The sequence below is a fragment of the Osmerus mordax genome, chromosome 16 (assembly GCF_038355195.1).
Source record: "Osmerus mordax isolate fOsmMor3 chromosome 16, fOsmMor3.pri, whole genome shotgun sequence".
NCBI lineage: Eukaryota > Metazoa > Chordata > Actinopteri > Osmeriformes > Osmeridae > Osmerus > Osmerus mordax.
Genome location: NC_090065.1, coordinates 6,725,512 through 6,737,084, shown reverse-complemented (window position 1 = coordinate 6,737,084; position 11,573 = coordinate 6,725,512). Strand labels below are relative to the sequence as shown.

At 42.5% G+C, this 11,573-nt stretch overlaps 2 protein-coding genes across 2 annotated transcripts; one reads left to right on the top strand and one right to left on the bottom strand.

The window, feature by feature from the left end:
• Positions 1–5,771: 5,771 nt before the first annotated feature.
• LOC136958858 (ciliary microtubule-associated protein 2-like) lies at positions 5,772–8,728 on the bottom strand. Its single transcript, XM_067252977.1, has 8 exons — positions 8,679–8,728; positions 8,453–8,540; positions 7,493–7,633; positions 7,256–7,399; positions 6,903–7,034; positions 6,633–6,761; positions 6,232–6,374; positions 5,772–5,871 (listed from the first exon to the last, which is right to left on the bottom strand). The coding sequence occupies exons 1-8, from the start codon at positions 8,726–8,728 to the stop codon at positions 5,772–5,774; spliced, it is 927 nt and encodes a 308-aa protein (XP_067109078.1).
• An 846-nt stretch (positions 8,729–9,574) lies between these two features.
• On the top strand, positions 9,575–10,865 carry LOC136958857 (leucine rich adaptor protein 1-like). The gene is made up of 2 exons (XM_067252976.1): positions 9,575–9,640; positions 10,173–10,865. Exons 1-2 carry the CDS (start codon positions 9,575–9,577, stop codon positions 10,863–10,865), a joined length of 759 nt encoding a protein of 252 aa, XP_067109077.1.
• Positions 10,866–11,573: the final 708 nt, after the last annotated feature.

Here is an 11,573-nt window from a genome sequence, read left to right as displayed (position 1 = left end):
AGTCAACTTGATTGAAGTGACAACACACTGTATATATGTTTCTTGTTTGTTTGTGTAAAGGGCCCTGGTATGCATTGCTGTGCTTCAATAATGCACACGTGTTAGAAATTAGGTGCCTGTTTAGTTTTCCCCTCACACAAACAAACAAGACTTAGTGAGAGACGTTGAGCAATTGTTGGACTTGCCTTTTTACAATGTATGAGCTGTCATTTTGGCAGTCGATTGAAATTATTTTCAATTTGGAATGTGTAACATATTACAGTAATTACAAAAGGTGCCATAGTCGTCATCTCTAAAGATAGTCAGAGAAAAAATTGGAAGTAAAAGACCAATGAGTCTAGTTGACTGAACTATGTATTGAGTTTACTTTGCATCATTGTTTTCCTTTTAAGGTCTGATGCCACCTGACATTATGAGCTGTTCATGCTGAGGTGATTCATCCCCTTACTGACAGAGGGGAGATGTTGAAAGGGAAGGAGACACACCCACCAGTGCCCTGCTTGATATCTGACCTCTTAATTATAAATTGAAAGGTCACACATTTGGCTGCCACTGAGTAGTGAATTCCAGTACCATTACTGGGCTGCACAAAAGCGTATGCACATACACGCACACACTCACAAGGAGTTTACCGCTGTCAAAGCTTTGTGTGGATCTTCACTCTTCTACTTGGTCTGTACCAACACCCCCATATCAGCATCACCAACATCGGCTCACCAACACCCCCATATCAGCATCACCAACATCGGCTCACCAACACCCCCATATCAGCATGCATATACACTTAAGCTGCCATAAACCCAGACGTCAGCATGGACTGGGCCTGCAGCTGTAACTCATTCCGTCTCCTCTCCTTCGTCAGTAGAGAATGTAAACACTGGGGGAGAGTAACTCTCCTCTATCTCAGCCTTTTCTCCAGTCAATACCCAGCTAAAACACGCCCTTTCTGACCATGAGCTTGAATGTTTAACTACTAAACGTGTGATGAGAACTGAGTATGGTTAGGCTGATTGTAATGGCAGGTTGTGTTGACACTGTTTGGGTATTTAGGGGGAGCTGTCCAGGCTAATGCAAACGTGTCTGCTGAGTGCTGCATATGGAGGCTATCCTTGCATCACAGTGACTAAAACCAACTGGACGACTTGGTGTTGCATGGAGTCAGAGGGTGGGTAACCTGTGGTCTGAACAGAAATCATTAACATTGCTACGACCTTCCTGTTGAAGTGAAACAATAAATCTGCATGTAGCAATGCACAACAGAAAAGTACATTCATGTGTTCTTTAATTTTGGGCTCTTTATTTCTATTCCTATTTTCTATCTATGCCTCATGCAACAGTGCACTGTAACATTTCACTAAAATCCTTTGAAACTGTTTTGCACAGAACCGCAAAGCCCCCTGTGGACACAGACCCCAACCCAACCCCAACCCAGCCCCTCCCTTGACTTCCAAAACCAAATCCCAAGGCCATTCTCCCCCTGCTTTACTTTCTCTGCTGAGGAATTTCAACAAATTACCTCCATATGTGTAAGAAGGAGCCCCATGGGAAAGGTTCCAAGAAGAATATATTGCTGACTGAACACAAACATTGACTTCATCAAACAGTGCAGCTCTGATGTTCTCCATATGGTCACCTGGCCGTACCAGCCCTTTGCTGACAGCATAGCTGCATCCCTCCAGTAAAGTGTCTGTCTGATCATCCTGGCAGCATCTAGGAGGAGGGCATCTGTGGCTAGCATCATCACTGACACTTTTAGCCACTGTACACTGTACAAACACAATAATTTTTTTCTGGGCGAGGAATGAGCCGAAACATAAAAGGGTTCACCACAGATCTCTGTTCAAGGTCCACTGATGTTTTCAAGCAGAAACAAAAGAGAGGCAGACAGAGGAAAGGCAGGAGGAACAACCAGAGAAGAGGAGAATGTAGACCTTTCCTTCTGCTTGATTTACTTTAGTCTCAGGTACCAGTCTCGGTCTCAGTCAGACTTGTGTTTTTCTTGGCAAATAGCAAATGGAATTTGACCTCATTCGCTTTACTTCATCAGCACAACCATCATGAACTCTGAGGCAGATAGCCTCTGGAGTATTATCAATTATTGGAACTTCATGAAGCCAATGGGAGTTAGAAAAAAAACATAAATCTTTCACACTAGCAACAGCAAAATGTCACATAATCATAAAGCGTTTCTGAAACATGAGTTCTCCCTTGACGATGACCTCCACCAACAGGAATGCATGATTCACAGTGGGATGGCTGGATCTGGCTCCTACCTGGACAGCACCAATCCTTGCCAGTGCTACCACTATCTAACATGGCAAACCTTCCATAAGCCGAGCCTCCTCCAGTAAGTAGTTTGGCAATAACAACATCAGTGCAAATGGGAAAACACACACAGCAAATTGCAGAAGGGCTTGCTATTATATAGCAGTAAATTTGGATCTTCCTTCTGGCTGTGTAATTAAGTTTCATGGTGAGTGGTTGACATGCTTACAAAGGGATACAGAAAGCAATGGAACACAGAAGAAGGATAAAGGTCATTTGTCTCACTTTTTGACTCACCTAACCACTCTTTCTTCTAAAGTATGCACTTGCCTGTTCTTATAAAATGTGGGGAGGAAGTGTGCTTTTATGGGTAAAGTGTTTAGAATTGTGATGCAGCAAAGGCACGTATGAAGACAAGGTCCCTTGGCTGGTTGCTAGGCCAGGGCTCTGCAGCGGGGCTGGAGGGGTGCTGGAACGTTCTCTCCTGGGCTCTGGGAGGAAAATCCTGTTTAAGGTTTCCACAATAACATTCCCCGGGGTTGTTTATTCAGGAATGTTAATGTGCTTAGAACGCTGGCCCTGGTGACCTCTGACATGCTGGGGTCCAGTGGGTTTTCCTATCAGGCACTTGATTAGACGTACTAGCTCCCTGCCTCGCTCCTCTATTGAGTCAACAACACTTACGTGAGAGGAATCCACAGACAAGCCAGCTGTCTGAGAGATGGAGGCCAGAGAAGCTCAGAGGATTTGGATTGTGCAGTTCAACTCTGCTCATGAACTTAGAAGCACTCAGGGAGATGCTGCTGATGTACGAATGTTGAAAGAAACTGATGTTGCAAGGGCTGTTGAGATGATTGTTATTCTTTTCGATGAATTGGTCTTGTTGGAAAGCTGTCTCTTGTTATACCATACTGTAAATATTGATGTCTTCCCTTTGCCTTTTTTAATTATCTTGTATATGAAGTGTGACAACAGGCTCAACTTTTCAAATGCCATGATTGAATAAACATCACAATCAACATAAAACTATTTGTAATATTCTCTCAGTATCGGCCATATGTGCTTCTATAATCATTTACTGTCTCTGCAGGCCTCTAACTCCAAACATATGTTTGGCTCAGGTCATCACTTAAATTAAATACTCATGTTCCAAAGTTGCCTATAAAAAATGCTTATCTCTTTCTGATATACACCTTTGCTCAACCTCTCCCAGTTTTCAGAGTTTTCTACCCCAAAATATAAACTATCCGTTAATATCTTGTTCCTAGTATTTTTCATATGGAAATCTCAACACTTGAGTGTTCACATTTCCTAGGAACCTTTAACTGCTTGCTGACAGTTTTGTCCTAATTGTGCCATAAAAGTCTAACCCCCCCCCCCCCCCCCCCCCCCGGTCTTTGTTTGCTAGAGGGGCCTTTCACTAATCATGTGACTCAGGAGGATTTCCTGGACCAGTGGCCTCATTTGCAATGCCATGTTTATCTGACCCTGGACTCACTGCACGTAAAATACACCTCACCCCTTGTCTATCCAAAGAAGCATTAACAAATTAGCCCAGGACACAAAGAGAGCCTCCTTTTCCAGTATCCATTCAGTTGTAGTTTCTTCTACATCAGAGCCCTTCATTTCATCATGCTTCAGCTAGTTTGGCAAAAACTCTGGGTTACTCCCCAAATAACCAACACACCCATTTTATGATTCCTGAACCACAAATCAAACTTAACTGCACTGACAGCAACAGTTAAACCTTATCTGTGCATAATAGTGGTCTTTCAATTACATCAACATTTAGACCACATTTTTTTGTATTTGTTTAACTTTACGATTTCCTAAAACTCGAAACCAGATTCCTTGACTCGTAAAAAATATGTGTGCAATATCTTTATGGGTATCCTCTACCTCATGTAATGCTGAGCTTGAGGTCACCTTGAAACGCCCTGAAAACATGCCAGTGAGAAGGCAACATTTTATAATCCCCTGTGGTACCAACAACCAGGCTTTTACATCCACTTTGACTAACCCCCTTCAAACTGTAGCTTGTTTCATTCTGAGGAAATTGGGGAAGAAAGTTTCAAGTATCCCACATTTTTTAGAGCCACACAATCACAGTGGATGGTACTTCAGGCTTTACGTAACATTAAATGTTTTTAATGGTATGCCATATAACAATGCAATTAGAAAAATTGTCATTATAGTAAACATCATTACATGTCCATCGCACCATTATATAATTACAACATATTTATCTCTGATCAAATCAGTGGGTCTGCTTTCAGAATTGTTTTTACATTTGCATTTTAAACTTACAGTATTCCTCATGAAATAGCCTACTTGGCATGAAATATATCTTTACAGTTTTTCTCAATTGCTAAAACACTAAAACCCATTGGCTGAACAAGGTTCTCAGTTGCCTGAACTCATTTAGCTAATTGTGCTTGTCTGTTGCCAATACCTTAAATCATTTCACATGGTAAAACACAATATTACAAAATATTGCTTGTGATGTCGACAAAGTGCTCTGGCCTGACCGAGCCCAAAGACAAGAAGGAGCACATTGATCACATGTTTACTACTTTGATTTTTGTCCCTTTCAGTATTGTATACTGTAGTACAGTGCATTGTAGGCTCTATACTGTACAATGAACAAATTGTATAGCCCTGAACATTGTGCTTTCCATTTGTTACAGTAACAGTACTGACTGCTCAATAGATTTTGACTGGTTGCAGGTTCATATCAACAAAGAACAAGAATTACAGTATCACAGAGACAAAGGACAAGTTTGTGAGGTGAGATTTTTTGCAATTTTCTTTGTTCTTTCTCCTACTTGTACCAAGAACAAAGAAAATTGCAAAGAGCAAAGCAAAGTAGTAATTTCTGATCAATTTTGAGTTACTATGATAGAACATGTTTTCGTTCATCAAAAGACAATGACGGATAAATATGAAGAAAAAAAAATACGTAAAAATGTAATATACTTCTCCCTGAGAACTATATGTTTTGAACAATGTGTTTGCGATTTTTTGGTGTATTGTTTACTGACTGATTGATAGTGTATATCATTTTGATCACTTTGTTTATGATTTGAGAGCAGTGTTTGATTTTGAACACAGGTAAATCTGTTTTGAGGCGAAAGTTTGATTTTGAGCACAGGTAAAACTGTTTTGAGGCGAAAGTTTCATTTTGCAAAAGGATTTAGAGGTTTTTTAAATAGTATTTGAAGATGAGGTTTTGTGTTTACAGTTTTGAGAAAATGGGTGAATGTTTCAAGAAATGTGTCTTAGCAATCAAGAAAAACGGTATTACTGTTCACAAGAATCGGTCCTAAAGTTTTGCTGCCATCCACTGGCTGTTGAAAACACAACATGCCAGTTTCCATTTGCTCAGATGTCCTTCAATATGATTTATTTCCTTAAAATCCTCATGCTTTAGTCATTCAACTGGGGAAAGGAGGGGACCAGCATGAACAAAAGGTTCTGCTAAAGGTTGAGCAGGGACTAAAACCCTCTTACTTCCAGGAATCTGACACTGTGGTCTTCACAGCCTGATCTGGTGGCCGGAAGTAAACCCTGCAATGTGTGGGGATGTTCGTGGGCTTCAGCTTCTCCCTGAAACACAGAGAGAGAGACAGAGAGAGAGAGAGAGAGAGAGAGAGAGAGAGAGAGAGAGACAGAGAGAGAGAGAGAGAGAGAGAGACAGAGAGAGAGAGAGAGAGAGAGAGAGAGAGAGAGAGAGAGGGAGAGAGAGAGAGGGGGAGAGAGAGAGAGAGAGAGAGAGAGAGAGAGGAGAGAGAGAGAGAGAGAGAGAGAGAGAGAGAGAGAGAGAGAGAGAGAGAGAGAGAGAGAGAGTATGGTGGGAGTGGGTGGGAGACATGGGCAAGAAGAAATGCAAGAGATGTATCAGTTCACATTGCAAATCTTTTGTAATTGTACAGGATATGCACAGAGAGAACTGAGGCTGTGTCTCACTGGTTGTAGTTGTCCTGATCAAGGTTCTGCAGGTATCTGGGGGTGCGAGACTTGAAGATGTAGCGGTAGCCGAAGTTGGAGGTCCTCTGACTCGTTGGGGGTTGCCTCTTAGCCAGGTTGTAACACCCAACACCAACCGTGGTCTGGAGGGGAGGATAGGACACGGGATGTGCTTTATTTAACCACATCAACAGTACATAAACAAAAGGCATGGTATAGAATCATACATCACACTACATCTACAACAAACTACAAACAAAGTAAGCACATGTAATCTGTTTGCCAAGCTGCAAAAAGAGGAAAATATCTGTGTCATTTCTCCTCTGATCCAACCCCTTCACCTGGGGATTATCTTCTCTAGAAGGAAAGAAAATGGACAGTTGAGGAAGGTAATGACTCACATAGTTGCCCTGCATCAGCCTCTCAACCCTCTTGGTGATGCGAGGTGTGGAGGACAGGAATGGGGGAGGGTTGCGGTTCTCCACTTTAGGTAAACGAAACGGCTCATACAAGCCAGGACCAGAATGCTTCTGTTGGGATGGTCGGTTGGTTGATGGTAGATGTGTATTTGTGAGGTCAGATGGTACAGTTCAACACCATAGCATAAGGTAACTATCTATATAATTGTAATATTAAAGGTGATGGTGGTGGAAGAAGGGAGCATAGTTTACTTCTCTAGCTTGCTCGGGATACTGATCTGTAATCCTGAATTTGCCCTTGAGTTTATTCTCTGGCCTCTGAAGGTCCTCCCAAATGTCCTTGGCAGGCTCATAAAAGGTCCCTGGATTCATATGGGCATTTTTCTAGGACACGGCAGCAAAGTAACCCAGTTATTTATAATCAGCCCATCAAGTGGTCTTCAGAGCCCCATATACAGACTGGCTAAACGTCAAGGTCAAATCTGCTCTAATATGAATCTTTAACTTTCAATTGAGTATGAAATCAATTATTATTTGGGCATACTACACCAGCAGTTCCATTATAACTTTTGTTGATGGAGCATTCTTTTATCATTAAGTGTTACCGGGGAAGAAAAATATCCACAGATGATTGGATTTTCCCGTCGTGCGCTGAACAGGTCATAAGGTCCTCGTTTACTGACTTTGTGGTTTAGGATGAGCTCAGTGAAACTCTTAAAGTTATAAGTTCCAGGATACAAGCCAGAATCCTGGACAATGACAAAAACAAATGTTGTTTACAATTTAATGACAGTATATTTGACTACAGTTAAGCAATCCTTGGGGATTATGTGGATACTCACCACTAAGCGCTCTGGAAAGCGCTCAACCCCAGCACTAAAGTCAATGGTTGGACAAGTTCCAACTGGCATCCTCCTCTTCTCATCAAGCAGGGCAGAAGGGATGCCTCCCTTACCATAAGACCCTGGTCCCACTGCTGGTTTCTGTGGAAGACAAAGGTATTCTGGTTCTAATTCACTTACAGTACATCCCTACAGGTTAACGCCCATTGGTGTGCTGGTACAAGTCTCCCTCTGCTGGTGGTCTTAGGTACCTTTGTGTAGTCTTTGAATCTCTCCTCCCTACTGTCACACACTCCTCTCACGCTGTGTGGCTTCCTGTTCTGGAGCTCAGTGAAGTCTGGAATGTTATACTTCCCAGGGCCCATCTTGGTTTTCTAGATGATGAAACCGCATATCGATGTGAAATTCTATAACTGCTCTTTGTCTGGCACTCTGAGATTAACATGACAGTACAAAGCTCCATTCACAAAATTACTTCATGACTTATAGTTCACAGTCATAATACAAACTATTGGGTCTAACCTCAAAATATGGGGTCTGAATACGGTTGCCCTCATTTCTGTGGCACCATTGCAGCCATGTAGGGCAACATGGTAGAGTATTATAAATAACTGTGTCTATTAGAGAGTCCCTCACCAGTTGATGCTTGGCCAGCCATACGTCCCTGTAGAGCATGCTAGGGATTTGAGTCTGCTGGGGTTTCTCCTGCACTCTGCTCCATCCAAGCCCCTTAGCATGCTGCACCCCTACTTGTGGATTCTGGCTCCCTGTGGCCACCTCAAACTTACCTGGTCCCTGCTCACGCTCCTGACAGAGGGATGGACTTTGTATTATGACACGTCCAACAACAATCCTAACTTTTTATGTTATTCTTAGAATGCCTGGGTGATGGCAGGTGGTTGTCTAAGGTTACAGTTTTACTTACTGAAAAGTGTATCATTCCACATGTTTTATATTTACCTGTTTATTTATCAGCTTCTTGTAGTGGCTGAATTCAGAGAAGGATCCAGTTTTATTTGTGGATGGGTGCACTACTGAAACATCAAACCTTACAAGAAAATGTAAGTCAGTAAAGGTTTGCAAACATTTGCTAGTTTTACAATCATTAGTTTTAGTACATACTACTTTTTCTATAACTATGACGTTCTTTAAAAATATGAAATCACTTTTATTAATGTTTTTGAACCTTGTAGACTGCTTCCCGAATGGAGCCCCCAGGAACCTTTTGCTCTCCATTGCTCTCGCGCCCTCTCATTGAAGACTCCTTGAAAGACGTCAGTTAATTAACTAGTCATTACGTCATGACAATGCACCGCATTAGTGACTCTCCATTCCGCCTTTGATGTTCGTGATATGGATTGGTTTGATACGTAGATACAAATTAAAGGAGTAAACCGTTATTAAATCTCCACAGGCCTGTATACATGTTACATTGTTTATGCCCGTCAGCGCCCGATAATTGCGCACTAGTTGAGTTATGTTTTTTGACTACCTCCCATTGACATAAACTGAATTCCTACTTTTGTGCCGAGGGTGTGTGGAAGTTTCAGCCTTTGAGCTGTTGTATTTACACGGGCAGACTACAGCAAAGGGTAATGTTTGTACAAACCAGGCTATGCAATTAGCAACATCCAGTAACTTTTTTTTGCATTGCTCACCTGGCCATCGACATTCTCCATTTGGAAAAGCTGTTTTCAATAGAGCGCTGGTTGATCGTGGATTTTTCAGGAACGGAACGCTCATGAGTCTTTTGCAAGTTTACTAAACGTGCTTTTAGCTTGACCTGTTGGCTATATTGATACGCGGCTTGGCGTTGCATGTCACTTTTCCCCATTTATGTTTATTCACATTGCTTAGACAACTATTTACGAATTGTATCGTCCCTTGTAGCCTATCAACAGTTGGTCCAATTTGTGTTATTCATGTAGATCGGTTTTTATAATGGAAGAAGAAAGCGTTTACAACTCGTTTCCTGAATTAAAAGAGTTTGAAAACAAAATTGGGACGAAAACGCCAAATGTCATTTTGAGATGGATGAAGGATGCTGCGCGTCGCACAGAGGAGAGTTCGGAATGCCTTCAAATGAAAGAAAACGGGACTGGGGGAGAATGTTTAAATGACAAGATCAATCATTTGAAATTCGAGATGGTGAGCATTTCCTTTGTTATTTCACATTTTATGCCCACATATAACGTGTACGTTGAAGGTGTGTTTGCCTGGTGTGAGTGAAAGCTATTAAATATCATAACAGTTTACAACTTATTGGGAGCTAACCATTGCTCTTTGTTGCCATGTTTTTCGCTTAGGGTTATCCCACCGCAGGTGCTTGCATATACTGTATTACATGTAGTCTTTTAGCAGACGCTCTTATGCAGAGCGTCTTAGAGGGTGTAGTATTAGTAACTGCCACTTCACCTACAAGTGTTTGTTTATCATGTCAGTCATTGACAGTTCTTCTTACACCACACCCTGCCCTTTCTCTCATTCTCTCTCAAGCATTTTCTACATTCTATCTCCACATTCCTCTGCCCTCATGCCCCACTTTCTCATCCCTCCCCTCCTCCTTCTCGTCATCCACTAATTCTCCTTCATGCGTGACAAACCTCTAATTTCTTCTCTGCTAAATCCCATCTCATTTTTAACTGCTGTTTTGTATACCTCTCCTGCCCGCGCCCTGCAGGAGTGTCTGCGGGCTGCAGACGTGAAAATCCTGCGCCAGCTGGTGGTGGTGCATGAGGGCATGGAGGCTGTGCGCTGGCTGCTGGAGGAGCAGGGTACCCTGGCCAGCAGCAGCCCGACAGGCAGCCAGTGCAGCCTTGCAGATTCAGCTCCAGGCATGTCCCCTGGGGAGGGCCCAAGCCCGACCCTGACGGGCATCCAGGATCCAACCAAGCCCAGCAAAGAACCAGAGCAAGAACCTGACAGGGTCTGCTCTAGCCACAGCTACTTCAACATGACTACTGACAAGTCCCCCGACAAGAGACCTCCTTCAGATTTGGCTCTCTGCTTCTCTACAGGTGGTTCTGGTCAGATATGGCCCAGCACTAGCCCCTGTATCACCACCACCACCCACCCAGTCAATACCAAACAGCTGTGCCAGCAGGATCCACTACAACAGGCCCCACAGTGGACAGGATTAGAACCTAAGAGAACGGTCTTCTCTAGGGACACGGGAAGAGGCGTGGCAGGAGGGGGCCAAGTCCAGACAGGAGAAACTGGGACGGCTCACTGCAGCCTCCCTGAGGAGACTCTGAGGGCTTCTGCGAGCAACACGGAGGAGAAGGAACAGAGTGTGCCTTCTTGTGAGATGCTTTTGGGCTACGATGCCCAGTGGTGCTGGGTGGAGTCCCAAGATGATGTGACATTTCTCTGACTAACGGTTAATATACAGTACCTCTTGTCAACTACCACATCCTACAAGAGGATACTGTGTGATGCCGTTGGAAATTACCTACCTTCCAAACAGGAATGTTAAGAGTGTGAGTGTTGGAGAAGAGTGAATGCTGGACTTGGTCCTGTTTTGTTGGCAGGCATATTGTCTTTCTGTGTGACAGCACAATGTACATTCCAGTGGGTGAATACCATTATGAATGCCATCTTTGTTTCAGTTTGAGAGGCATGAAAACTGTTCATGATGCTGTCATAGTCATAAACAATATACCTGTATTCTAGAACTGAAAGGACTTTGCATACAATACAATGCAGATATTTGTCTTATCATGAAATAATACACATTTTTCTAAAAGGTTTGTGTAACCATTAATACTGTAAAGCAACAAAAGCAAAAGTAAACAATGAAAAATCAACCAAGTAATTTTTAAGTTTGTTTGCATAAGCACTCCCCACAGATATTGTCATTTCAACTAACTGCCTGGACAGAACATATTTTACTTTAAACCTCTAGATGGCAGTGTAGGAGAAGGTATATACAACTAATTACAACCGAAATATCCTACCTTGATTTAAAATGTTGTTTCACTCTGCTGCATCATTCACTCTGCATCATCAACTTACAATGACACAATCAATATAATTACAATTAAAATAATACATTTTACACAAGAATGGTGAAAATTGTGGT

Excerpts from the sequence above, each read along its gene's own strand:
- LOC136958858 (XM_067252977.1), bottom strand. The coding sequence starts at position 8,728 with ATGGAGAGCAAAAGGTTCCTGGGGGCTCCATTCGGGAAGCAGTCTACA. Across the intron at positions 8,541-8,678 it reads TTCGGGAAGCAGTCTACAAG|GTTTGATGTTTCAGTAGTGC; the intron begins GTTCAAAAACAT and ends TTTTCTTGTAAG. Across the intron at positions 7,634-8,452 it reads AGAAGCTGATAAATAAACAG|AAACCAGCAGTGGGACCAGG; the intron begins GTAAATATAAAA and ends TGTCTTCCACAG.
- LOC136958857 (XM_067252976.1), top strand. The coding sequence starts at position 9,575 with ATGAAAGAAAACGGGACTGGGGGAGAATGTTTAAATGACAAGATCAAT. Across the intron at positions 9,641-10,172 it reads ATCATTTGAAATTCGAGATG|GAGTGTCTGCGGGCTGCAGA; the intron begins GTGAGCATTTCC and ends CGCGCCCTGCAG.